Below are 26,820 nucleotides of genomic sequence, written 5' to 3'. Positions count from 1 at the left end.
CCTAAGACAAAATACTAAACAGAAGAAAGAAGAAGAGAAATAACAATTTAACATAAACCACTGACACACTCCGGGGCCTGATCAACCCTGCAGGGCCTCAATGGATGAGGGTGTCTAGTGATAATGGCTGAAACACCTGATGAATCCAATGTCCACTATTGACGATGTGTCCCAAATTTTAATATGATAACCTAGATCAGATCTCTGATCCCTAAACCTAACCAAGAGAGGAAAAATGGCAGATAAGTTTGGGTAAAAGACCGAAAGTTGAGGCACACAACGACGTGTCCCGTTGGTAAAGTTTCTGGGCTGCCTTTTCTCATAACAGCCATCCCTCAAGATTTTCTCCATTTAAAGCAATGCATTATCAGGCATTGTAACATCTAGTCATTTTACTAAAAAACTGGTTTCAACTGCATCAGAATAATCCAACAATTCCAAGATGAGGCTTCGGTCACTACTAATATGTTTTTCTTTTTCATAATACAGTGGGTTTCTGTTAGGATTAAGGATTAGGATTTTTAGATCTATTTATTGAATTTATTAAAAAGGTCTGTGCACTAAAATATAAAACTTATTCACGGGGTGAATCGTGGACGAGCGTGGAAGAAAGTCGTGCCTGAGAGGTTAAACTCAGGGCACCTCCTTACACTAGGAAATCCCCTTCCTTTTTTCACCGAGAGAGAAACGTCAGGTAGCCGCAGCGGCTTTACAACTTCCTGTGCTGATGCGCCCAAGTGAAAGAGGCCACAAGATGCTGTCTTTCCCGGCTGCTGGAGTTATTTTATTACTAGCTTGGATTTATCCAAGTGACAGCCTTTATTTTCACATAGGGGAGACGGAGAAAAAATGTTTCATTGAAGAAATTCCGGATGAGACCATGGTTATTGGTAAGGACTATTCGCTTGTTAGCATAACCTAGCTAACTAACGGTACACGCTAACAGCTGGCTGCAGCAGAGATGCTGCGTTGGAAATGACAACGGGGACCACACGAAGACTTCTTCACGGTGTTCACACCGGTTAAAAGTGTTTAAGCAGCAAACTGTCAAGTTTTGGCCTACTAAAGAGGCAATCGGTTTGTCTCTTTATACTTAAAAAATATGTTAAAGTGAGTTTCTAATCTTAGTTAGCTAAACAGTATTTTACACCTGAAGCTAGCATAGTTGGAGTTGTACGTGGTAAAACTGGACGGGTTAACATACGTATAAATATATATATAAACAACCCATATTAGTGTCAAGTATTGCCGAAATAGTATTGTAAATATTTGTGCCAGCCTTGAATTCATAATTTGTCCACATCTAGAAGGTTTAGCTTTACCTTCACTCGGATGAATGCATTGGCACTGCTCCCCGCAGATCTATTTGTGGCAAGTAACCTTCACAGTACACTTGATTCGGTACATTTTAAGCATATGGATCTTTACTGTAGTTTTATGGTGTAATAGATTTAAATGACACGCTTTCACCAAGACTTTTTTATTTAAAAATTGTCGAAACTCAATTTCTTTTTCACACTGGGTAACAATATTCATATTACTAGAAATCTGAACAGAATGATGGTGATGCACCTAATATATGACAGTATTTTTTTTAAACCAATTTTAGGAACAGTATCCACAAAATTGTACTTACCTTACAGGGCTTTTATATGTGTCACATCTTTGCATTTTATGTATTTATGCATTTTTAGGATGTGTGTAAGGGTTCAGCTGCACTCAGAATACTAAAACATTCTTAAATTGATCTCAGAAATGAGTTTGTTTTTTTTAATGCTGCTTTAATTAGGTGTAAAAAAAAAAAAACCAAAAAGAAAAAAAAGGTGACTCTATAATGCTACACTCCGTTAACTCTACTGAGTGTTTTGGCCCTTACAGTTTAATATTTTTGGTCTTGCTCTCAACACTCTGCCAGCAGTGATTTTACTAACTGCAGCAGTGGTGTTTTGAGTTTAGAAATTCCAATTTAGGCCTCTGTACACAGATACATTTACTAGCTTGTGAATTTTGTGTTTAAAAACAATTTTTTGCCTGACATGAACAGAAATATGCATATTGTCAGGATGTAGAGATTGTTCCACTTGCATTTTTAAGATCTTAAGCTGACTCCGCTATTTTCATGAATGCTTTTTAGAACGTCAGAAAACTGAATTCCAGCATTTCCAAAAGTGAAATCTGCCTTTATACCCAAACATGCATAAATGTTAAAGGCTGTTAAAACTACAGATCCACTGAGAACTGTTGTATATTTACACTTTAATGCATCAAATATTTGAAATAAAAAAAAGAAAAATAAACTGTGTTTACTTACTTACATTTTGCTTTTTATGCTTTACCATTCAATGTGTTTTTATGTCCTGACCCTGTACATCTTGTGTAAATACCCTTGTTCAGTGTTATGATAGTATTTTCAACAGTATGTTTAATATAAACACACTTTACTGGCTGTGTTAGCAGTGCAGAAGTGAATGATTACATGATCCATTGATGGTATGTTTGCTTGTTTTTTTTTTTTTTATTTTATTTAAAAGGAAAGTACAGGACTCAATTGTGGGACAAACAAACCGGCTCCTTCCTTCCATCCACCCCTGGTCTTGGGATGCATGTTGAGATCAAGGATCCAGACACAAAGGTAAACACATGAGAGGTAATTTTCCATGGAGTGAAATTATTCTCAAATGAATGCTCTATGTTCCACAAGTGTAAACTAAGATTTGCAAAATGGTACAATTTGTATTTTGGAGTAGTCAAAAATGTGTGCTCAAATCTAAATCCAAAGCAATTTGAAAAACAAAAGACAATTTTACAAAATACACATATGAAAACGTGAATAAATGCTAATCATTGACACACAGATTTTTAAGTTCAGCTATCTAAATTGATCATTTTTGCTTTCATAAATCTTACATATGTTTGTTAGTCATTAAGCTAAGATGAATGCTATTGTGCTGTGTTCTGAGACTGGTAAGGTGATTCAGATGTAGTTATCCCACATTACCTGAATTATATCTATATTTCGATTATACAGCAGAATAGTTATCTTGTACTAACTTAAGAGGATGAGCCAGAGGGATGGCTTATCGTGCTGTTCTCCAATCCGCAGAGGCATACTGATTGGCTGTTTTTGTAGCGGAAGAGCATCCACCAGGAAGCAGCAGCATATTTGAACCATATAGTAACCTTCATACAGTGGGGCAAAAAAGTATTTAGTCAGCCACCGATTGTGCAAGTTCCCCCACCTAAAATGATGACAGAGGTCAGTAATTTGCACCAGAGGTACACTTCAACTGTGAGAGACAGAATGTAAAAAAAAAATCCATGAATTCACATGGTAGGATTTGTAAAGAATTTATTCGTAAATCAGGGTGGAAAATAAGTATTTGGTCAATAAGAAAAATACAACTCAATACTTTGTAACATAACCTTTGTTGGCAATAACAGAGGTCAAACGTTTACTATAGGTCTTTACCAGGTTTGCACACACAGTAGTTGGTATTTTGGCCCATTCCTCCATGCAGATCTTCTCGAGAGCAGTGATGTTTTGGGGCTGTCGCCGAGCAACACTGACTTTCAACTCCCGCCACAGATTTTCTATGGGGTTGAGGTCTGGAGACTGGCTAGGCCACTCCAGGACTTTCAAATGCTTCTTACGGAGCCACTCCTTTGTTGCCCGGGCGGTGTGTTTTGGATCATTGTCATGTTGGAAGACCCAGCCTCGTTTCATCTTCAAAGTTCTCACTGATGGAAGGAGGTTTTGGCTCAAAATCTCACGATACATGGCCCCATTCATTCTGTCCTTAACACGGATCAGTCGTCCTGTCTCCTTGGCAGAAAAACAGCCCCATAGCATGATGTTTCCACCCCCATGCTTCACAGTAGGTATGGTGTTCTTGGGATGCAACTCAGTATTCTTCTTCCTCCAAACACGACGAGTTGAGTTTATACCAAAAAGTTCTACTTTGGTTTCATCTGACCACATGACATTCTCCCAATCCTCTGCTGTATCATCCATGTGCTCTCTGGCAAACTTCAGACGGGCCTGGACATGCACTGTCTTCAGCAGCGGAACACGTCTGGCACTGCGGGATTTGATTCCCTGCCGTTGTAGTGTGTTACTGATAGTGACCTTTGTTACTTTGGTCCCAGCTCTCTGCAGGTCATTCACCAGGTCCCCCCGTGTGGTTCTGGGATCTTTGCTCACCGTTCTCATGATGATTGTGACCCCACGGGATGAGATCTTGCGTGGAGCCCCAGATCGAGGGAGATTATCAGTGGTCTTGTATGTCTTCCATTTTCTGATGATTGCTCCCACAGTTGATTTTTTCACACCAAGCTGCTTGCCTATGTAGATTCACTCTTCCCAGTCTGGTGCAGGTCTACAATACTTTTCCTGGTGTCCTTCGAAAGCTCTTTGGTCTTGGCCATGGCGGAGTTTGGAGTCTGACTGTTTGCGGCTGTGGACAGGTGTCTTTTATACAGATGATGAGTTCAAACAGGTACCATTCATACAGGTAATGAGTGGGGGACAGAAAAGCTTCTTACAGAGGACGTTACAGGTCTGTGAGAGCCAGAGATTTTCCTTGTTTGAGGTGACCAAATACTTATTTTCCACCCTAATTTACGAATAAATTCTTTACAAATCCTACCATGTGGATTCATGGATTTTTTTTTTTCACATTCTGTCTCTCACAGTTGAAGTGTACCTCTGGTGCAAATTACTGACCTCTGTCATCATTTTAAGTGGGGGAACTTGCACAATCGGTGGCTGACTAAATACTTTTTTGCCCCACTGTATATTACTGTATAGGATCTGTAAGTGAAGGGTGACAGGTTTTTTTTTTTGTGTATTTAGAAAACAAAAATGTCTGTGTTGTTTGAAGTAATGCAGAAATCCACAAGATTGCCAGATCTTCCAGTTTTTTAACAGGACTTGAACGCTGCTTACGTTTGTGGATCTGTTCTAAGCTGACACTGTGAAAAGAGTCCCAAACCCCTCTGTGCATCTCTGAATTGATCTGTGGAGGAAGCCTTTTGAAAGCAAAAATCATAAAATTTATGTAGCTGAACTTAAAAATGTGCATAAATGATGAGTATTTATTCAGGTTTGGATATTTGCATTTGCAAAAGAGTTTTACCTTCATTCAAAAAGTTTTGTACACCTGTATGGATTGGAGCCTGCAGTTGTGAGTACGAACACACATTTGTAAATCTTAGTTTACCCTTCTTGGTTATAACATACACTTTTGCAACCCTTTTGATACCAATGTAGCTCCATAGTTTTCTAATACACACCTGCACATGGAACATATAAGTTAAATCTAAGCATTTGCTGCTTACACATTCCCCAGATCATCCTTTCGCGTCAGTATGGATCGGATGGACGGTTCACATTTACTTCCCATACACCTGGAGAGCATCAGATCTGTTTGCATTCAAACTCTACCAAGATGGCTCTGTTTGCAGGTGGAAAACTGGTATGTGCAGAAGTGCACGTCTGACTTTTTGAACTGCCAGACTGCTTTCCATTAAAAATAATTAGCATTTGTTTAACAATAACTGAGTAATGTTAAGCAGTGTATAAATGTTTAAACTGTACATTAAATGAGTAGTTTAAAAAATAAACGACCTAAAAGTAGTTGATAAATCATTAAAAAAGAAAAAGAATCAAAAAGTGTGATCTTAGTCAAGTTTAGTGTATAAATGGTTATAATGGGTAGAGATTGTTTATATTTGAGCAATTTCAGTTGGTAAGTTTGAAATTGCTAGCTAAAAGTAGCTAAAAAATGAGCTGAATACCCGCAGATAATTACATTTAAATTATTCAATTAAGTGATTTAAAAAAATTAGTTGATGAATTAGGTCTTAAAGTAATGGTAAAACCCTAGCTACATAAGGGTAAGTTTATAACTGATAAATAATCCTTGTAATACAAAGTTGACCAGATTTCTTAAATGAAAACTCTGTCACCCTTTTTGAAGTATTTGACCTTCACAACAGTGTTAGATAACACATTTACTTGTGTCTAAAAACTTAAATTTCTCAGAAAGTCTGAGATTGAAGGTGAGTTAACCCTAGACGCAATGAAACAACAACAACAGTGGCAGCCTACCTTAATGCTGTTTGATCAGCAGCGTAAATGTAGAGTCAAGTCACTAGAAGCACAGTGCTACCTTAGATAAATTAAAAGTATTGTCTCTTTTTGTATTTTTGCATTACCTATTTATTATCATACATCTTAGACTTATGTTAATATATTTTTTTGGGCACATCAGTGAGCCTAAAAATAGTTTTCACTGATATTGTTTGTTTGTTTTAATCTTTATATATAAAAAAAAAGCCTCTTAACTTTCTGTCTGGTCTGGCACTAGTCTGCACTTCACCTCAGACTGAAGTAGCAAACAATATGCCAGTATCCAGAGAACATAATGTATGTGCTGTAAAATAACACCAATAAATATGGGTGTGTTGAGCTATGCTGGAAATGACCTAAGCCCATTCTGATCCTTTTGTTCGAGCCTCTTGGAAGGTTTTTCCACCAGATTAGCTGAGGTTCTTAAATCAGTACAGTTCAATATTCTTGGGACCTTGGTGCTAGCATTTCAACTATGCTTTGAGTGAAAACATCATAATCAATAATAATAATAATAATAATAATAATGGATACTTTATTGATCCCCATGGGGAAATTACTTGTTTTTCTCTGCATTTGACCCATTCACTCAGTGAAGCAGTGGGCAGCCCACTAAGCAGGCGCCCGGGGAGCAGTGTGTAGGGACGGTACCTTGCTCAGGGGTACCTCAGGGTAGCCGTTAAGTGGATTCGAACCGCCGACCTTCCGATCATGGGGCGACCACTTTACCTACTGAGCTATCCCTGCCCCTGTCTTATACTAATCGTGGTGCAGGCCAGTGCACTGCATGAACTGATACCTTCAAGGATATCAAGGATACATTAGCACCAAAGAATCCCACTGATGTCACCGTTCTTCTTCTGTGGAAGGAGAACCTGCTACTTTTTGCTTCCAGACAGGAGTGAAATTTTAAGGTCTAAAAAAAATTATTTCATAAGGACAGTGTGCAGCTGTAGTCACCATTTCCCAAATAAAACTTAAGGTTTTAGTTAGTACATCAATTTAGCTTATTCTAAGGAAGTTCTTGATCTGAAGTTGACTGAAAAACATGTAAATCTGAAGTGTCTGTTACTGTAGAGAGTGCATCTGGACATTCAAGTGGGAGAACATACCAACAACTATCCTGAAATTGCAGCTAAGGACAAACTCACCGAGCTGCAGCTACGAGTCCGACAGCTGCTGGACCAAGTCGAACAGATCCAGAAGGAGCAAAACTACCAGAGGGTGAGTTAAAAAAACAAAAACCAAAAAAAACCAAAACAGTTCTGTTTTATGTCAAAAGTATTGGAGTTGAAGCCACTGCAGTGACTTGAATGTGCTGGTTTTCTTCTGCAGTATCGTGAGGAGCGCTTTCGCATGACGAGTGAGAGCACCAACCAGCGTGTTCTCTGGTGGTCCATTGCTCAGACGGTCATCCTCATCGTCACTGGTATTTGGCAGATGAAGCATTTGAAGAGCTTCTTTGAGGCCAAGAAACTGGTGTAACGTGAGTGTGAACAGAATCAGTGAGTGTGAAATGACACGAGCAGACAGACTTTGCTCACCCAAATAAAAAGGTGTAGGAGGAGACACTTGGTCCTAATATTAGCCATAAATGGTACGCGCAAATCTGCAGATACAATTTTGTGTCCCGGGTAATGTGGCTTTTTCCTTTCCTTTTAGTTTTTCCACAGTAACTCAAAACGGTTTGTTGTGTAATCCTGACAACACTGGACGTGTCACTTTTCTATCTTAAAGTGCAGGAAAAAGCATTTTTGTGATTGTATATGAAGAAAAATGAGAATGCTGAAGTTGTTATAAGTATTTAATTTTGGTCATTGTTAGTGTTACACATAGTTTCACACAGGTTTTGTAACTTTTAACCATAGGATTTCAGCTGTACTCATCAGGTACATACATTTCTGCATATACTATAATGCCTTTGGTTCCTTTTGCGCCCATTTCAGTGCTTGAGTCCCAGTTAGTTTTTATAAGCAGCATAATAAATAGTTTATAATTATTCCAGAACTGTGTTAAATACGCACATACAGGTATTCAAAGATTAACTCACGATACTTTGCCCACAATAGCAATGACATCATGATTCTGTGATATACATTAGGTTGATTTATTCAATGCATTGTGAGTTTCTATAGCTATATTTAGCTATATATAATATTAATATTTATTTAACCTATTGAATATTTTAGAGCTACAGCTTTGATATTGTTTCAGGTGCTTTACAGAAGCTATACCAATATTAAACCACTCGTCGAGATAGGCTTACAGTTATATTATAAACCTTTTATATGCTGCTTGTTTGTGTGAAATGAAATGTTAAAGTGTTACCATCCATCTTTCTACAGACAATGTATTGTTTGTAGTATACCAGATCTATCTGTAGAGCCAGTTTATGATATTAACAACAGGAATGTGTGTATAGATACTGGCTGCCCTTTTCTAATGCTTTTTACAAGGATTTAATACTACAAGAGCCTCTACACTTATCATTCCTGACACTAGATTGTGTTTCAACAAAACTTATTTATTGAACAGTTGTGACTTTTTTTTTTTTGCGCTGGGCTAGAGCCAAGTTGACTGTCAAACATTAGCAGGACAGCATTTTAAGATTTCTGATCATTTCTTAAATGCAGAGTTTAGATCCAATTTCAGATCCATAGATATCATATGCACTAAAGCCTTTTCAGAAATGTTAAATTGCCACTCTGGAAATATTCTGTTTTTTACTGTGGTCTGGGTGCCTGTTTCACATGCTTAATAAAAAAATAATTAAAAAAAAAAACTTTGGCTGAACTTTTTTTTGTTGTTGTTATTTGCGCCACTTTGTCCTAAGGAGAAGAAATACACAGCAAATGGATCATCGTTTCAACAATAAAATTTATTGCTTGGCTTCAGCTTCCCTGTGAGCCAGATTCCAAACCAAACAATGCTGAAATGCCTCGGTAGGACAGTAACCACACATTAAATCACAAACTGACCTTTTTTCTCCCCATGTTGACAGAAAAAAAAAAAAAAAAACAAGACACACACAGATCTTGTGATACCGGTAAATAAACCACTGCTACACCATCAGAGCTGCAGTGTGAAAACCTAGTTGGATGATGAAACAAAATCACCACTTTGCATAGGTTAACCCTCACACTCACCTCCAAAGCACCACAGCACGGACACGAGACTGCTACACAGAAACACTTCCTCGGTTTACGCTCAGGTTTATTAATATCAAGAATAGAGTTTTGTCACCTTTGGCACACCAAACAGAACAATATCAAACACACAATACAATGTGTCATTATAAAGGGATAAATGATTTATTTGTTAAATCAGGTCTTTGTTTCATATGTTCAACAAGAGTGGTACACTGTGCTGTGTGGAGGTCCTGATCTGTGGGAGACACATTTCAGCACCGTCCTGTGTTTGAGTGGAAAAGTAGAAAATATCACACACCAGCACAAGAATCCAAAGAAACCTCACGCAAAAACACTGAAGTCGTCGTGTTTTCAGTAGTTTGTCTTGTATCCAGTTATCTTGACTAAAAGGTTTTCCATGAGGAGCAAGTCAGGGCACTAAACGTTAATAACACTTGTTAAACAACGTTAAAAAGGTTTTCTAGCTCTGTGCCAAATGCCACTTTAATGCTTAAACTGCAACAAGGGCACACAAAAAGTTAGGATTAGGCAAATACAATTTACAATTAATGCAGGATTCCTCAATCCTAGCTCCACAAGGCTGTGTGGAAAAGATCTGCTTCACCGCTCTGTTCGTTCTGCATGTGAAGAGCAGAGCTCTTTTGTTTTGCTTTTTTAATTAAAGGTATTTCAAAGAAGGAGAGGCTCTTTCTTAGCGTTCAGACACGGTGAGGTGCTGCATCTTCTTGGCGGCATCTTCTGACACCATCTTAGATGTTTTCTCAGGACTGGGAACTGGACTGGGACCAGGACTGGGATTAGGAGTGTTCAGTGCACTGTTGGGATACTCCCTGTTGCCGAATATGATGCTACCCACTCGCACATTGGTGGAACCCACCTCAATCTTTATATGGAAGCAAAGAAAACAAAAACAACAGTTAAAAAGGAGGAAAATAGGATGTGCAGATTCAAATCAAATATCAGCAACAATGCTGAGGAGTCTCCAAGGACAAATGTTTGTGCAGACAGTCAGATTTTCATGATGACTCCACTGATCTTTTCTGCAGTGCCGGTACAATGTTGACATTTTTTTCAAAGTTCAACTTTTAGGAAATGCAATGTATGTGCTGATGTGGGGTTTGACACAGACATTCATGACCTACAGAGGATCATTGACTTTAATCAAAGTCAATCAAAAGAAATTTGATTTCAGAATTTGGACACAAAGTTTTTTTAAATTGCTGTTACCAGCTTCCATACAGGAGTGACACTCACCGCATGTTCAAAATCGGTGGACATACCCATACTCAGCTCTACATCCTCTGTAGGCAGCTTCAGACTGTCACACACCTCCTGTCTCCGACTCAGCAGCATCTGTGCAGGTGTATTGTTAGGATTACAGACTGACACTAATATTAATAGTGTTTTTCATTTTTCTTGGTGCACACAAAAATGACCACAGGTAAATGTAGCCGTTCTGTAATTGTTTCGTACCTGGAAGTCTGGGTTGGGCCCCAGAGTGAGGTCATAGCCGTAGCGCCCAATGGTCATGAGTCCTAAGAAGTGCAGGGCGGGACACTGTGTCACTATGTGCTTCACCGTGTTGACCGTGTCCTCTGGTGGCAAGCCATGTTTGCCTAAGACAAACATTTGACGCATTGTTCACGTAACAGCAGCAGTGTTGGTGATCAGATCGTCACACCCAAGAAGCACTCACTCTGTTCTCCGCTGGTGTTGACCTGAACCATGACCTTTAACCTCTGTGTGCTGGCTCCTCTGATGCGCTGCCACGAGCTGTTGACCCTGTCAGCCAGTTTTGCAGAGTCGATTGTCTCCACAAGGAAGAGATTCTGCACTCCTGCAAAAATGAGGATGAAAGGGCATCATGCTGTTGTATGTATTCACTTATTTATTTAGAAATAGCTTTAATTTGGTACAGTCATGGTAAAGAGAAAGTACACCCAACAAGCGTCATGGCCCTTCCCACACTGCTTCTCAAAGATCACTGCTGATTGTGTTCCCTTTGTTAACACACACACCCGAATGGTCCAAATGATCACACTGACAAAAGTCTGCCTTTATAGACGCGCTTGTAACGATTAGAAGTACCTGACTGTTCTCTCTTTAATTACTATGGTAGCAGTAAGAGTGTACTTTTTTCAAACACTGTTTTGTTAAAACAGATAATGACAGTGTAATATGACGTGTTGTTGTTCATCTGAGGTTCTATCTACCCAATTTTCAGACCTGCTAACGACAAGATGTTTTTAGGGTTTTTTTTAGGTTTACATAAAACCTTAGAATAACCACAAAGCACTCTGAGAGAGCATTTCACAGGTCTGTGACCTCTACGAGAGAGCTGATGGTCACTCACCCAAAAGTTTGTTGACATTATTCTTCTGTAGATGGCCGATAAAATGCCACTTGATTTCTGGACACAATTCTAAAATCTGGATGAAGGGAAAAGAAACAAGGTCAAGGTCTGCGGTGGGGGAGGAGCAATCCAATCTTCTAAAATATGTGAACCTACCAGAGGATCTGAAGCTTTGTCAACAAGTTCATTAACCTAGGGAGAAATGAAGGGCAACGTCAATCATCTGTATTACTGTCCACCTTCATTCTCCTCACAGGTCATTCAGAGACGCTGGCAGTGTTGCACACTCACATAATTTTCCCCAAAGTTCCGCTGCCCTTGCTTGTAGGCCTCCACAACCATCTCTGGGGGTTTTGTCTTGCTGACAGCTACAAGGCGGGGTGGTACAGCTGGTAGTGTCTGAGGAAGGACAACAAAAGCTCATTTTTCATCCGTATCAGTGAGCATGAGCAGAGGAGCGTGTGATGCAGCATGCAAGCAGAGGTCTTTTGCAGAGGAGTGAGTCAACCCTGTCAGCATCATCCAAAACAACGATGCTTCCGGCTGCATCCACATCCTGCTACAGATCGTTCAGCTGCTCCTCATCATTTAGATAAACCAGCTCACAGCATGTTCCCACAGCTGTGACCTACATCAACCTTGATTCTATTTGAATGGAGTGGCACTTGTTGAAAAGGACATCTACACTCGTGGACGTTTCCCATAGAGCAATAGTCACACAATAATGGAATGAGTAACTGACAGACATCATCTGTACCCACTAACACGCAAACACAGCCAGAGTGCGTGTACCATGCTCCCCGCACGCACTGTCACGCATGGGGTGTTATGAAAGTGCTGCCGCAAGCCCGACTGTCTCCCATTCAAAGGTTGAAGTGTTTGGCAGCCTTACATAACGATTCGTGCTGCCGCAGCACGTTTTTCTCAGGGCCCCAAGAGAGGAGCGAAGGCAGAGGCGCTACCGAGAGGAGCATCCCGGCCTGCAGTTACCTTAGGCCGCCGGGCCGCCGCCTGGTTCACCCGTTCCACTACCGACTGCAAAGCCTTGGCAACTTCCTCCGACATCGCTACTTTCCACATTCCGTTAAAACTGCTATGACACAGAACGTAAAGAAACGCGTCCGCACTGACGACACTCGGCTTTCAAAATAAAAGTCCAGCTGAACGGGAAGTCAGTCGTCCGGAGTGCGCCCCCTGTCGACCCGCCGTCAGCATTTGCGCATTATGATTACAAATGCACACAGCACTCAAACACACCGGAACTGAAACCTGAGTGAGAATTCCTCTCCGGCTTCAGGCCAGAAGAAAAAAACTTTTTGAAGTCATATTTAGGAATAAGGTCAGCAAAACTGTCTTTACCAGGTTTTTCTAGATGCAGATTTTATGTGCTGCTGACATATAAAGGACAACAGTATCCAGAGGCATTTGTTGGCTGCTGCAGTCTGGGAGACATGCTACTGAAAAGGAATGACATTGCTGTTTTTGTTTTTGTGTATGTAGATACAACCTGTTGGCAGTAAAACCTTTATTTCGGTCATGTCCTGCATTAAAAACATATCTAAAACAATACACACACTTTATATATTTGTGATCACTTACTGCTTTTTCTAAATATAAGAATTGCATTAGGATAAGACAGGTTTAGTCATTTATTTGTGTAGTCTTTAGTAGTTCTCTTAAAGACAATGTTGGCTGCTTTTTTATGGGCTCAAAATGTGGTCATAAATATTTTGTACTTGTAAAAAAGATTTGTATGTGTAAAAAAGATTTGTGTGTGCGTAAAAAAGATTTGTATGTGTAAAAAGAATTTGTGTGTGCGTAAAAAAGATTTGTATGTGTAAAAAAGATTTGTGTGTGCGTAAAAAAGATTTGTGTGTGCGTAAAAAAGATTTGTATGTGTAAAAAAGATTTGTGTGTGGACTTAGAAAAAAAAAACCCTGCAAGTTACAAGTACGGATTTTTGACCCTATTTTTCTACCCTTCATCTGATTGGTCAATGTCATGTCAATCACAAATGTAATAATCCAATCAGAGAACAGATGGGTTTGGCTGTCGGAGGGGCGCTTTTTTGAACTGCAGGTCCTTGAAGGGTGATACCGTTTGTATCCGATAGCAGCTAGGTCCCCAAACTTTCAGTAGCTGTTGAAAGGAAAAAGTTGTGGTATATCAGTGGTTAGAAATAACATTATTACTTTAGGATTAGTTTAACACAAAGTCAGGGCTGACCCAGCACCATTGCTGTGAGTCACAGTGCGCAGCATAAAAGTCCTTTCACATCGGATGCAGGATACGCTGCTAATGCTAACTGCTAACTAAAAGCAAAGGATCCAGAATTTGTTACGCTGGCTGCTGGGCTCTATGGGTTTTTGCAGCAGCTCTACCTGTACTAGATGCACCTGCTCCTTGTCTTTTCTATCTCTGACTTTATGTCCTCTACAAGAGTTTGTTTTTTTTGCTAGTTCTTCAAATGTTCAATAAAAACATGTATGCTAATTCATAACGAAGAAAGCTTTGTAATGAAGACTGTCATTTCCAAAACACTGCCCGCCCCCACCCCGCGGTCCGCAGCGCTGTTGAAAAGGCTGTGGAAGTCCCTGTATTAAACACGTAGACCTGTGACATAAAAATCACCAAACTCGGACTACCACAGACTGTTTTCCTTCGTGGTGATGAAGGAAAACGCTGGGTTGGCATGTAAAAGGGCATTTATTCCCTTCAAAGACCTGCAGTTCAAAAAAAGCGCCCCTCGACAGCCAAACCCATCTGTTCTCTGATTGGATTGTTACATTTGTGATTGACATGACATTGACCAATCAGATGAAGGGAAGAAAAATAGGGTCAAAAATCCGTACTTGTAACTTGCAGGGGTTTTTTTTCTAAGTCCACACACAAATCTTTTTTACACATACAAATCTTTTTTACAAGTACAAAATATTTATGACCACATTTTGAGCCCATACCTTTTTGTCCCATTCTCTGTCAACATGATCCCACACTGCTTCACTAATGTTGGCTGAGCTCTGGGGACACCAAACCATGACTGACTGATCAAATTTCACTCACTTCACATGGCCTGTTGCCACTGATTTTCAAGCCACTTCTAATGTCAAATCAGAATCCTTTAATAATCCCTAAGGAAATTATGTGAACACTCATACCTCAGCCTTTTCTGCCTGTTTGTCTTCCTTAAGGATGACTTGTTGACAGCCACTCTTCCACTCAGACCATTTCTGACGAGTCTTTGGTGAACAGTAGATGGGTCAGTAAAGGACCTGTGCCAGATCTCTGCTGGATTCTTCTTTTATTTCTTAAGGACATGACATTCAGATACTGTTTGGCTGCTGTAGCGCTTTAGGCCTGCCACTCCTTTAATCCTTCACTTGTTTGTTTTTCCCAAAAATTTTTAAGCACACACTTGACACAATCTTGGCTCAAATATTCAGTTAACAGCTCTTTGGGCATCACATCATTGGTGAACCCCCCACTCTTTTACATCTGTCAGGCTGCTATCTTTGTAGATTCTGAAGCAGCAGGAATAAATTACTTTTTTGTAAAAGGCAGTGACTAAGTGCATACCTAAATTCAACATGTATTTGGTTTTCTCCTTCTTTTGAAAATAGGCAGGTATAAATGAGCTCAGCAGCAGCCAATCTCCAAAGAAAAACTTTTAGCTTCCGAAGGCCCAGAGAATCACTTAAAATTTCTAAGAAGATCTGTCTCTTAGCGGGGAGAATATGAAGAAATAAGGGTGTTCCACAGTATTTTATATCGGTCCAGCTGGACTCTTATCATCATATTTAGTGTGCAGCTTCCTCTGCCTGTTGCTATAGTAACATGTTGACAGTAACAGAACAATAACTTGTTGTATTGTGGTAATGTGATATAAACTGAATGCAGAAAACCAATTACAAAGAAAACTGATTTATTCACAAGATCACACATTTCAAAAATCCAAACAAAAAGACTCACAATTCAAATACAAATGCTTTGTCTCCTTACTGAGGAGCCAGAAAGGGACAATAATGTAAAAAACAAACAAACAAACAAACAAAAAAAAACCCCAACAAAAAAAAAAAAACAAAAAAAACAAAATGTAGGGATCATTTTCTTCAGGTGCCTCCTCCGCTCTCATACTCTCTCCAAGGCCTCCAGCATGATGATGCTGTTTCCCCTGATGACCTGTGAGAAACAACACCACACAGAGTAAACACACTACCATCATGACAAATGTCCTAAAGGTTTTAAATAAAGCACTGAGCTTTCCAAATCTAAACAGAATTTAGTATCTTATTCATAGAAGGTAAAGCAAACAGCTTTTCTTGACATTTTAAAGCCTAAATTATACTGAACAGCTGAGCACTCATTCCTGTTGTTTGTAGTTCATTGCCTGGGGAGAATGTGTACTTAGTGTAAAGTAAATCATCCACAGACACAGAGTCCACACAGTCACAAAAAGCAGGCAGGCACAAACTGCCCTAACCATCTCATGATGAAATTTATAACAGTGGGACCCGAGTATACCCTAGCGGACTTGCTGACGGTATAATTCCTGCTTCAAACCGAGTTAGGATGGTTTTGGAATGAATGAAAATGATTTCCTGGAGCAAACAGCAGCAGATGCAGGTATAACTAATAATGTATGGTATGTGAACACAATTCCACAAGTGTGCTATCGTGCAGTCCACCAAACAGTCCCAACAGCATGTCACTGGATGTGGAAGACATATGTGTTGTTCAAATGCTCACAGGTTGACAAGTGGGCCAGAAACGGGGAGGGCGCGATTGTGGAGTTCGGCAGGAAAGGGTACGACACAAACATGAAAAGAAAAGTACAGACAGTGACTGCAGTGGACACTTTTCGTTGTTTTTGAACACACTGTTCACTTCACTTCACTCCCTCCAAGACATCTACAGGAAGCGGTGCCTGAGGAAAGCGGGGAGGATCATCAAGGACTCCAGTCACCCCAGCCATAAACTGTTCAGACTACTTCCATCAGGAAGGAGGTTCTGCAGCATCCGGTCCCGTACCAGCAGAATGAGAGACAGCTTCTTCCACCAGGCCATCAGACTGCTGAACACGTCATAGACACCTCACCTTCACTACTAGAACTTCAACATTATGCACTCCATACTGTACATTAATGCCACTGTTTTGCACATGTCTCAACTCTGTATATTTTTATATATTTTATTTATTGTTTACTCTATTTAATTTGTAAAATATGTGTACACACACACACACACACACACACACACACACACACACACACGCGCACGTAGAAAAATATTTAGTATACACATCCAGAAATGCATATACTATTATATATTGTACATATATTTATTAGTTTCAGATGTAGCCATTCTTGTATTTTGCTTGTTTACATTATTGTATTTTGCACAACTCTGTTGCTTGTGAAGCTCGCACACAAGAATTTCACTCACATGTACTGTACCAATGTACCTGCACATGTGATGTGACAATAAAAGTGATTTGATTTGATCAACTCGTTGTACTGAGAACTTTATACTTCTCCAAGGCTGGCTGATGGAACAACGACAGCACATGCAAGTGTGGCCCACGCACAGGTTGTAATACATATTTGTGATACTCCATCAACAACAAACACTCTCTGCAGGCAGTCTGTGATTGCGCAGGAACTGCGTTCATGCTACTCCCACTCAAGAATAAAACAAGCATAACAATCTGACGTTGTTCAGGTCATGGTTAATGTTATCGGGGACATGCTAAATGTCTGTGAAATAAGGGCCTAAAACTTGTTCCACCAGCTGAGCTAAAACCAAACCGTCAAGTACAACCAGGTTACAAAGGACGAAATACTAGTAGCACATGATATGCAACCAAAATGTATACAAATGACTCCACCAAGTCTCTTTGCACTCCATATGACAGGAAGAGCAAATGGTGGATGGAAATGACTAATATGATGGAAAAACAGGGCTTTAATCAGGTACAAAATATTTATTTTATTTTGTGATGATATCATGCAGATTTCAATTTGTACTGCTGCTGAAACAGAGTGTGCCAAAATGCAAAGGGTTCACGTGCAAATGAATATTGGCAATCCTGTTAATATACTACAGCTAAAGCTATCAAGAAAGATCGGGGTCTTAATGGGAGTGCTTTGCAGCATGTTCAGACCGTGGCAAATATGAAGTCTGACACCATTATAACCAGAACTCTCTCGTAAATAAGCAAGCTGTAGTTAAGAGGAGAGCAGACTGCTTGAAGATAACAATGCTGTGCTGTGCTTAAGCGCACAACTTTTCTTTGGTTGGATGCACAAACTAAAGAATGAACAGAAGGAATGGGTTAATGGCCTTTGGTGACAATACAGAAAATTAAGAAAGACAAAGGTACTGACCACCATGCCAATTGTGTTCTGCTGTCCTCCGGGGCCCATCTCCAGACAGTCATCCACCACCAGGTTCATAAAAGGGTCGAACCCCCGCAGGATGCCTTGCACATGTCTGCCTCCATTCAGCTTCACTGAAAGGAGAAAAAAATAAATCACTATGAGGAATTTTACAAACTGCTCAGTTCATTTATTTCTGAGACTGATCCATCTTTAAACTCAAAGTTTAGATTGTCCACATACTACCACGAATATTTACATACAGCAAAATAAGACATCCATATTTATGCTATCACATAACCTAACTTTTGAGTCCACATCTATGAAAGGTACTTGACTTACCCAGTGTGAGGAATGAACTTATTATTCCGAGGGTTACAACAAGCTTATTTTCCAACTTTTAAGACCATAAAGACATCTCACAATTATAGTATAGTGTCAATGAAAGACAGTAGGGGTTATAAGATCTGTGCAAGTTATACAATATATCAACATTTGTCCTAACCATCGCATTTCTAGCAGTACTTCCCAGCAACACAGCGCGTATTAAAATAAATTCCCCCCCTCCCCATGTGTATTGCCTGCACTACATGTCTGCTCTTTGTTATGAGATCCTGAACAAACAGGGAGCAGAGGTCATCGAAGAAGGCTTTGTGAAGTGTACCAGATGAAAACGTAATTACTGAAATTATTCAATAACTTTACTTTGATATTTCATGCTGTTGCTCAAAAACAACGAAAGACAGGAACAGATTCACTTTTAACATTCCGGCTGCATTTGAATCTGTGCTTGGAGTCATACTCACATGAAAGCTTCTTGTCCATGAACCTGGAAAAGAAACCCATCAGCATCGGTTACATGGTCACAGTTTCTTCACAGGCATGTTAGCTAATGTTAGCTTGTGGCTATTACAAACAATGTACCAGATCTGCTATACAGGAAACAAGAAGCAGGTACAAAATAACCAGTGCGCGTTTATTTATCAAAGATCATTGACTTACTTCTTCAGCTCGGGTGGGTGTGCTTTACTCATTTTAGCTGTATTTTCTGGACGCCGAAGCACTCGTTCGCAATCTTTTCGTTTCACGAAACCGCGGAAGGAAAGCGTGCGCCGACAACCGGAACTTCATTGGTGAACTCTCATAGTGGACCTTCTGCGTTTTCCTCACAGCGCCGCCATGAGGACAGGAGGAGGGAGAGCCGGCCAGCTTTGAATGCATATACCGGTAGTAGTGGAAGAAATATTCAAATCATTTATTTAAATGCAATTATCACAGTATATCCCTCAAATCACCACCAGAAACAGCCTTTCCTGTTGATAAAAGGCAGGATAGATTCATACTTTGATGTTTAGGCAAAATTCTGACCCTGCCATCCAAATGTTGCAGCCTGGGATCAAAACTCATCAAACCAGGTAACATTTTTCTAACCCAGTAATGTCCACTTTTAGTGAGCCTGGTTGATTCATAGTGTCAGTTTCCTGTTCTTAGCTCACAGAAGTGCCACCCGTTCAGTTCTGATGGTGCTGCAGCACATCTGCTTCATTGTCCGTGTTGTGCATTCAGAGATGCTGTTCTGCATACCTTGGTTGTAACCAGTGGTAATTTGAATTATTGTTACTGTCTGGCCTGACGAAGCACTATGCCAAAGCATTTTCACCCAGAGAAATTTTGTTCACTTACTGGGTGTTTTCTCATTTTTAGACCATTCTTTGTAAACCCCATTTATGGTTGGGTGAGGAAAATCCAGTGTATGTTCAGTTTTTTGGGGGGTGTTTTGCTATAAGACCAAGTGGGCCCAATGACAACCATTATTTGTTGACAAATACATTTAATAATTTGAGGAAAATCATATTAGTGTAACTATTGTTTTAATAATGAATCTAATGTACATTATTGCATTTTATAACATTGTTTTACTGTTCCTGCTTTAAGAGTAATGTGTAAGCTTCATGGCCATTAGTTGTTATACTGTTGACTATGTTCAGAATACAAATGGAAGAGCTTTTAGCTGTGACCTGTTATTTTAATAATGATTTATATTATCTGAACCTAGAAACTAGCTAAAATCATCAAAAATAAATGTATATATTTGAGTAGAAATGAAATAACTTTAAACCACTTTGAATAAAATCAAATTATGGTATAATTTTTGCAATTTGCCCTTGCTAATTTCAACTGTCATCCATTAATTACTATCAGTCTGCTGTATGGCTGTGGCATGCAGTCAGTTTGAAAATTCACAGAATTAGAACAGCAGAAATGATGCAAAGAAAACATCTGACAACTGTTAAATTTTATTTATGTCATCTGCAAAGAGCCATACACACCAACTTACAAAAGACCTCAGAAAAGTAGAAACTTCAAAACCTAGAAACGTATCTTCTACATGTTCACAGTCGCATTTTGAAAACAGTAGTTGAAAATACTTTAGAAAAAAAAAATCATGTTGATTTAAGTTTATTCACCAAAGCGCACTTATTGAGCATCGTAGACACACTGAAGGGCTGCCGTCAGTCCATCTGTTTGCATAGTTAGGAAATACGACCAGAGCTCATGCAAGCTAAAAAGCAGGGGCATTATGAAAGGCATTGTTTCGGGTAGAGTTATCCATGAAAGCCAAGTTTGCTCACTGTATAGATTACTGCGATCTCTCTTCCATGATAAAATATTAGGAAACAGCATGTAAACAAACAGTGTTACACATTACAATCTCATTCAGACCCTGGGGCTGCATTTTATCTCTCGAGCAAAGAAATGAACCTCCACCCAGTGCTCTAAGTAGTGCTGCTAACACTCACGTTCGGGACACAAGACTGACAACACGACAAGTTCAGACACCACAATTGATGAATAATTATTGCCAAATTTGTAAGAAAATACAGCAGAAAACATAACAAAAACTAGACAAGTGGCAAACAATTTGTCAGGCAGTGTTCTGGCCAGAATGTACCACAGTTGAGCAGATGGCCTCATTTCTCAAAAGAACAAAAAACAAAACCCTGAGGCAAAGATGAGCTTAGCTCCACTTTGAGCATGCGAGCAAATCCCAACCTGTTTTTGGAAAATGGGGTCGATTAGAAATGAACAGTTCAAACTCTAAGAGCTGGGAAGTTTATCCAAGGTCCAGGAACCTTTACACAACTGATGTTATTATTAACAGCCATTTTCAGCTGCTCCCTTCTCAAAAGGGATCGCCACAGTGGGTGACTCCACAAGTTTGACTGGCAGAGTTTTATGCTCTTTTTATGGCCTCCCTAATACAACCCCAAAGGGGCTTTGTGTATCTGGCTGGAATTAAACCAGCCCAGTTGCTGCCAAGTGGTGAGACCATCTTCCAGGATCATAAGCTACCATTCTTAATTAAAAGAAAAAATAAAAGGAAAAGCAGACAATTTGTGGAAGTTTTTATACCACTCTGTGGTATAAAAGTGGATACACAGACAACAACTGGTCTGAAAGAGGGACTCCTGGGTTTAAAGGTTTGGATACTTTGAATGGATCAAACGAATCAAAATCAAACTGTTCTGGCTTCTACAGTTTTCAATGCATTATAGAGTGAAAATTTGCAGACAACAGTCCTTCACAGTGAAAATATTAGCTTTATGTTCAATTTCATATCATCAGTCTTGCTGTAATAAAGCTGAGGCTCATCTTAAAGGCTGCTGCTGCTAAACAACATAAACACATATTCTGTGTAATTCTTCTTTGTTGTATTTCACTACAATGCAACTTGTTAATGCATGGTTGCTCTGCAAGACGCATCTGAGAAGATGTCCTGTTCTCAGATGTACAAACACTGATTAAACCTCCCTTTAAAAGCTGCTGTGATGGATCTTAGACAAACTGATATCCACACTGTGCTTTTCAATGAGTCTTGCAGGAGAAAATAAAATTCATGGTAAAGGGCTAAATAAAAGCTTAATAAGACATTCTTTTTAACTGTTGATATGGTTTGGATAACAAAGCCCGAGTTTGGGGTACAAAAGCAATATATTCTGAATTCTCAATCAGTGAACTCGTGACTCAACAAGAATTTCACAGAGATTTCATCACTCCCCTCTGTCTAACCCTTCAAGGCAAAAAGGCGGGTTGCTGATGACATTCACACTGACACGTCAGGCTTTGTCGGCTTGATGCGTGTAGCCCTCTGTCAAGCTGTCCTCCTCCACCCTAACTCGAAGGTGCTCCTGACAGTGTTCTAGGAAAGAGTCAAGTGCAGAGAACCCCTGCTGGCAGGGCACGCAGTGGTACAGCCTCTGCCTCCTGGAGCCTGGCCATTTGCACGTGTCCATCTCGGTGGTGCACACACTGCACTGTCTCCTCTTCATGGAGGTTTGGTGGAGCTCCATGTGTTCCTTCAGCTGCTGCTGCAGAGAGAAAACCTCTGCACAGGAGGGGCACGGGAAATCTCTCTCCACCTCCTCCTGAGCTTCAGGCACTTCTGTGCATCTCCCTGAAACACCTTTCTTGGTCAACTGTCGAATGACTTTCCTGGGTCTCCCTGGGCCAGCCCTGACTGTCTTAATCTCAGCGAGGCTGGTTTTGGCTTTATTTGGTCTGTTTTCTGATAGTTTGGATGAGTCTTTGGTGGTACATCCTACAGTCTTGCTTTTGTTTTTGATAGCCACCAAGCTCAAGGCTGTATGCTGTCTGTAGTGTGCCCTAAGCGATAAATGGTGGACAAAGACTTTTCCGCAGACCTGACAGGGATACGTGCCTGCTTTCCTCCGCTTGATGACGACTGGCCTCGGCTCTCTCCTGACATTCTTCTCTCTACTGTGCTTTTCTTTTCTGTGCATGTACAGTTTAGAGGTGCTCCTGAAAACCATGTCACAGGAGCGACAGCTCAGCAGCTTTTTTTGAGATTTTGAACTCTTGCTTGGCTCTTCATCCACCTTAGCACTCCTTCCTTTCCTCACCTCCCCATCGGTGGCACTTTGCTCCTCTGCATGGCTGGCCTGTTCATGGCGTTGCAGTGCAGCTTCTGAGCGGAAGACTCTTGAGCAGAGTTGACACGTGTTGATAGCTCGGCCACTGGGCCCTGGAGTATCTGAAGAATCAGAGCGAGTGGAATCCCCCTCAGAAACAGGTGAAGAGCCGTCAGGGAGTCTGCTGGCATCAGCTATATCGGACAGGGACGGCAGCTCATTGCAGCCGGCCTGTTGGTGCTGCAGCAGAGCCTGCTTCTGGCTGAAACCTCTCCCACACGGGGCACACGCATATGGGCTGTGGTCCATGTGATGAGGCTGGCGGTGAAGTGGCTTGTCCAGGGGGCTGCCAGGATCAGAAGTGTGAGTCACGCACGTAGAGCAGGGGGAACCAAATAGCGACATCCCATGACAAAGCTCGCAGCATGTGGACTCGCACTTGTGTAGCTGTAAGGATGACCTCAGGGAGAACTCCTGGCCACACGAGGGACACCGGTGAGGCTTGGGCAGTGTGTGTTCAGACTCCTGGTGTTGTAACAGATCTGTGGCATAAGGAAAGGCGTTACCACATTCTTGACACAGATAGGTGGGCTGCTGGGGCAGACGCTGCCTCTGGGTTTGTGTGTGCTGTTTTGTCTCTGCCCTAGCGATAAAGGTGGCAAGCCTTGACAGAGTGTCTGTGGCTGAGCTGGAGCGACCAAATGACTCCTGGGACCTTGTAGTACTCCAGCTGACTCCATCCATCCTCCTTCACCAAGCTTTCTCCTGGCTTTTATGGAGACACAAGAGGTTTTAGCAGCTACCCTTTAATTCACTCAGACACAAGATCTAAAAGGCTAAGGTACTGAGAAGTGTTTTGGTTGTAAGCTAAATGGCACCACGCCTGCAGTCAACAGCTAGCCAAGCTCTGTAGGATGAGGGGAAACGTGCCTTCTTTTTAACTTGTTCCTCTTTTTTTGTTGACATTCTGAATTACTGGTCGCTAAGTTTTATTCTTCTATTCTATTTGGACAACACAGACTGCGACGATAGGTATCAGTTTAGTGATAAGTCTGAGCCTCTACAACGGTAAACCTTACAACAACACAGCTGCGACCACGGGCTAGCTTTGTGTTTGCTAAGGTTAGCTCGCTGCTAGCCTCGCCAACACGTCAGAAATGCACACTTGCGCTTGTTAACTAGCTTACCTTGGCACTCAGACAGGAGCAGTGCAGCGGCTGTATTGACGAGTGAATAGATTCAGACAGTGCGTTGCATTATTAATGGGATTCTTTAACACAAACCACACTGGCATGACTGCTAAACTGAAAGCCAAGTTTTCTTAGCACTTCCGGCACGTCACTTACCCACTTTGCAGCTTGAGTTCTCAGGTATGCGCAGTGACTGTAGGTATGATGCTTCTCCTCTCTCTTATCTAGCCCATTTACAGTCTTGCTAGTTACAATTAAAAGGACTTTCAAACCAAAACAATTTACTAATTTTTTTTTAATTAATGCCAGCAGTTGCTGACCCCTAATTAACTATTAAAAAGACATAAAATCAAAAATGTTCTCTGCCCCTTTCAACAAGGGTGTTTCCAGATTCATATCGACCATGTTACAGATGGGAACTAGAACAAATGGTGCGATATGGCAGCCTCACTTCTGTCAGTCTGCCCCAGAGCAGCTGTGGCTACAACTGTAGCTTGCCTGCACCAGTGTGTGAATGTGAGAGTGAATGAATAGTGGAATTGTAAAGCGCTTTGAGGGTCTCGAAAAGCGCTGTACAAATGCAATGACTGACTGTTTGTGTGTTTTAGTCCTGTGATATACTGGCGACTCGTGGAGGATTACTCCACCTTTTGCTTGGTGACCCTTCCCCCTTTCCTGACTTGGAAAAAAAGAAGAAAATGAATGGCTGAAATAAATTATTGTCACACAGAAATACTCAAGAAAAATTTTAAAACTAGAGAAACAACCCAAGTAAGTATAAAATGCAGTTTTTAAATGATGATTTCATTTATTAAGGGAACAAAGCTATCCAAACTTAATTTAAAATAGTAATTACATGCGACCCCTGGCAGGAATAGCGACAATCAAGAACAGTGGCTCACATCGCTGTGGAAGAATTTTGTCCCACTCTTCTTTGCATAAGCATTTCAATTCAGCCACACACAAAGGTTTTTGAGCAGAAGCCGCCTGTTTAAAGTCACACCAAAGCATCTCAATCAGGTTTAAGTCTGGACTTTGATTAGGCCACTCAAAAAACTTTTTTTAGTCATTCACAGGTGAACTTGCTGGTGCATTTTGAATTTTTGTCTGAATTATTAAGTGTGCTTGAGCTTCAGGGCATGAACAGACGGTGAGAAATTCATTCTTTCGGGTAGAGAGCAGAATTCAGCAGACGACACCGTCGTGGTGGGCCTGATCTCTGATAACAACGAGACGGCCTACCTGAAGGAGATTAGGAATCTGGAGAACTGGTGCCAGAGGAACAACCTCCTTCTAAACGTCAGTAAGACAAAGGAGCTGATAGTGGACTTCAGCACTAAGCAGGAGAGGAACTACCAGACCCCCGTCATCAACGAGTGCCCAGTGGAGAGAGTGGACAGCTTCAAATACCTCGGAGTTCACATCACGCAGGACCTGTCATGGTCCTGTCACATCAACACCGTGGTGAAAAAGGCCCGACAGCGTCTCTACCACCTCAGACGCTTGAGAGACTTCCAACTGCCCTCCAAGGTGCTCAGGAACTTTTACTCGTGCACCATAGAGAGCATCCTGGCGGGAAACATCTTAACCTGGTTCGGGAACAGCACCATGCAGGACAGACGAGCTCTACAGAGGGTTGTGCGGTCAGCTGAGCGCACCATCCGCTCCGAGCTCCCTGACCTGCACTCAATCTACAGCAGGCGGTGCTGGACCAAGGCCAGGAAGATCGTGAAGGACCTCAGCCATCCCAACAACAGACTGTTCTCTCTGTTGAGGTCAGGAAAGCGATTCCGCTCCCTGAAGACCAACACAGAGAGACTGAGGAGGAGCTTCTTCCCGCAGGCGATACGGTCTCTCAATCACACCACCACACAGTACTGACCCACACATATGGTTCTTACACACACACTGGACTTTCTGGACTTTGGTTTTGCACAACACTGGTCACTATATTCTTCATTTCCGGTTAACACTTGTACAGCTGCTGTTACTGTGTATATATTTATTTATATTTAGATTTCTTCATACATTCTTATATAGTTCTATATTGTGTATTGTGTTGTACAGTTATTTTATTTTCAACTTTAATTTATATATTTATCTTTATCTTATTCTTCCCAGTTAAATTTACCCTTCATTCTAATTTGTGTTGTACAGTTATTTCATTTTTAACCTTAATTTATATTTTATTCCTTCCTAGTTAAATTTACCCTTTTTAATTTTTCATATTTATTTCCTTTCTTATTCATAGCCTTTTCCTTTTTTGTTTTCTTTAGGTCACGAGCAGTTGTCCAAGCATTTCACTACATATTGTACTGTGTATGACTGTGTACGTGACAAATAAAAAATTTGAATTTGAATTCATGGTTCCATCAATTACAGTTGAGTTGATGATGGCTGGGATGACGTTCTTCTTATGAAATGATGTAATATTTTTATGTCAAAGTGGTTTTTACTACATTCATATACAATTTTTTTGTTAAGTTTATATGAATGTGTGTGTGATTGGGTGAATGACCTGCTGTAGCAAAAACCACTTTGAATGCCCCCCCCCCCCCCCCCCCAAAAAAAAAAACAAACCAGGAAGACAGCAAATACTTTTTCACATCACTATATGTGCTTGTATAATTTTTCCTCACATAGATTTCATCATAAATGTGAAGCACGTTGGAATTGCGTGCTTTAAATGGTGC

The 26,820-nt window shown here is 40.7% G+C and overlaps 4 protein-coding genes across 4 annotated transcripts; 1 reads left to right on the top strand and 3 right to left on the bottom strand.

The window, feature by feature from the left end:
- The first annotated feature begins 720 nt into the window (after positions 1–720).
- tmed4 (transmembrane p24 trafficking protein 4) lies at positions 721–8,212 on the top strand. Its single transcript, XM_085345678.1, has 5 exons — positions 721–890; positions 2,532–2,632; positions 5,349–5,474; positions 7,208–7,354; positions 7,466–8,212. The coding sequence occupies exons 1-5, from the start codon at positions 728–730 to the stop codon at positions 7,613–7,615; spliced, it is 687 nt and encodes a 228-aa protein (XP_085201804.1). The 5' UTR covers positions 721–727; the 3' UTR covers positions 7,616–8,212.
- Positions 8,213–9,036: 824 nt separating this feature from the next.
- On the bottom strand, positions 9,037–12,765 carry plpbp (pyridoxal phosphate binding protein). Its single transcript, XM_085344447.1, has 8 exons — positions 12,623–12,765; positions 11,924–12,031; positions 11,789–11,824; positions 11,633–11,708; positions 10,976–11,116; positions 10,753–10,895; positions 10,534–10,632; positions 9,037–10,162 (listed from the first exon to the last, which is right to left on the bottom strand). The coding sequence occupies exons 1-8, from the start codon at positions 12,710–12,712 to the stop codon at positions 9,971–9,973; spliced, it is 885 nt and encodes a 294-aa protein (XP_085200573.1). The 5' UTR covers positions 12,713–12,765; the 3' UTR covers positions 9,037–9,970.
- Positions 12,766–15,696: 2,931 nt separating this feature from the next.
- On the bottom strand, positions 15,697–19,109 carry snrpg (small nuclear ribonucleoprotein polypeptide G). The gene is made up of 4 exons (XM_085344877.1): positions 19,009–19,109; positions 18,813–18,835; positions 18,016–18,140; positions 15,697–15,811 (listed from the first exon to the last, which is right to left on the bottom strand). The coding sequence occupies exons 1-4, from the start codon at positions 19,038–19,040 to the stop codon at positions 15,761–15,763; spliced, it is 231 nt and encodes a 76-aa protein (XP_085201003.1). The 5' UTR covers positions 19,041–19,109; the 3' UTR covers positions 15,697–15,760.
- A 2,484-nt stretch (positions 19,110–21,593) lies between these two features.
- LOC146610789 (uncharacterized) lies at positions 21,594–24,241 on the bottom strand. The gene is made up of 2 exons (XM_085344779.1): positions 24,125–24,241; positions 21,594–23,706 (listed from the first exon to the last, which is right to left on the bottom strand). The coding sequence occupies exon 2, from the start codon at positions 23,679–23,681 to the stop codon at positions 22,125–22,127; it is 1,557 nt and encodes a 518-aa protein (XP_085200905.1). The 5' UTR covers positions 23,682–23,706; positions 24,125–24,241; the 3' UTR covers positions 21,594–22,124.
- Positions 24,242–26,820: the final 2,579 nt, after the last annotated feature.

Source organism: Diplotaxodon limnothrissa, linkage group LG20 (assembly GCF_057381915.1).
Source record: "Diplotaxodon limnothrissa isolate DT_005_m linkage group LG20, D_limnothrissa_male_GT1.1, whole genome shotgun sequence".
Classification (NCBI taxonomy): domain Eukaryota; kingdom Metazoa; phylum Chordata; class Actinopteri; order Cichliformes; family Cichlidae; genus Diplotaxodon; species Diplotaxodon limnothrissa.
Note: the sequence above shows the minus strand (reverse complement) of the source record. Positions and strands in the feature narration are given on the sequence as shown.

Coding starts and splice junctions, on each gene's coding strand:
- tmed4 (XM_085345678.1), top strand. CDS start 728: ATGCGCCCAAGTGAAAGAGGCCACAAGATGCTGTCTTTCCCGGCTGCT. Junction 891..2,531: donor GGATGAGACCATGGTTATTG/GTAAGGACTATT, acceptor TTTATTTAAAAG/GAAAGTACAGGACTCAATTG. Junction 5,475..7,207: donor TGTTTGCAGGTGGAAAACTG/GTATGTGCAGAA, acceptor CTGTTACTGTAG/AGAGTGCATCTGGACATTCA.
- plpbp (XM_085344447.1), bottom strand. CDS start 12,712: ATGTGGAAAGTAGCGATGTCGGAGGAAGTTGCCAAGGCTTTGCAGTCG. Junction 11,709..11,788: donor ACAAAGCTTCAGATCCTCTG/GTAGGTTCACAT, acceptor CCCTTCATCCAG/ATTTTAGAATTGTGTCCAGA. Junction 11,117..11,632: donor TAATGTCAACAAACTTTTGG/GTGAGTGACCAT, acceptor TCATTTTTGCAG/GAGTGCAGAATCTCTTCCTT.
- snrpg (XM_085344877.1), bottom strand. CDS start 19,040: ATGAGTAAAGCACACCCACCCGAGCTGAAGAA. Junction 18,836..19,008: donor CACCCACCCGAGCTGAAGAA/GTAAGTCAATGA, acceptor TTTCTTTTCCAG/GTTCATGGACAAGAAGCTTT. Junction 15,812..18,015: donor AGAACACAATTGGCATGGTG/GTCAGTACCTTT, acceptor TGTTTCTCACAG/GTCATCAGGGGAAACAGCAT.
- LOC146610789 (XM_085344779.1), bottom strand. CDS start 23,681: ATGGATGGAGTCAGCTGGAGTACTACAAGGTCCCAGGAGTCATTTGGT.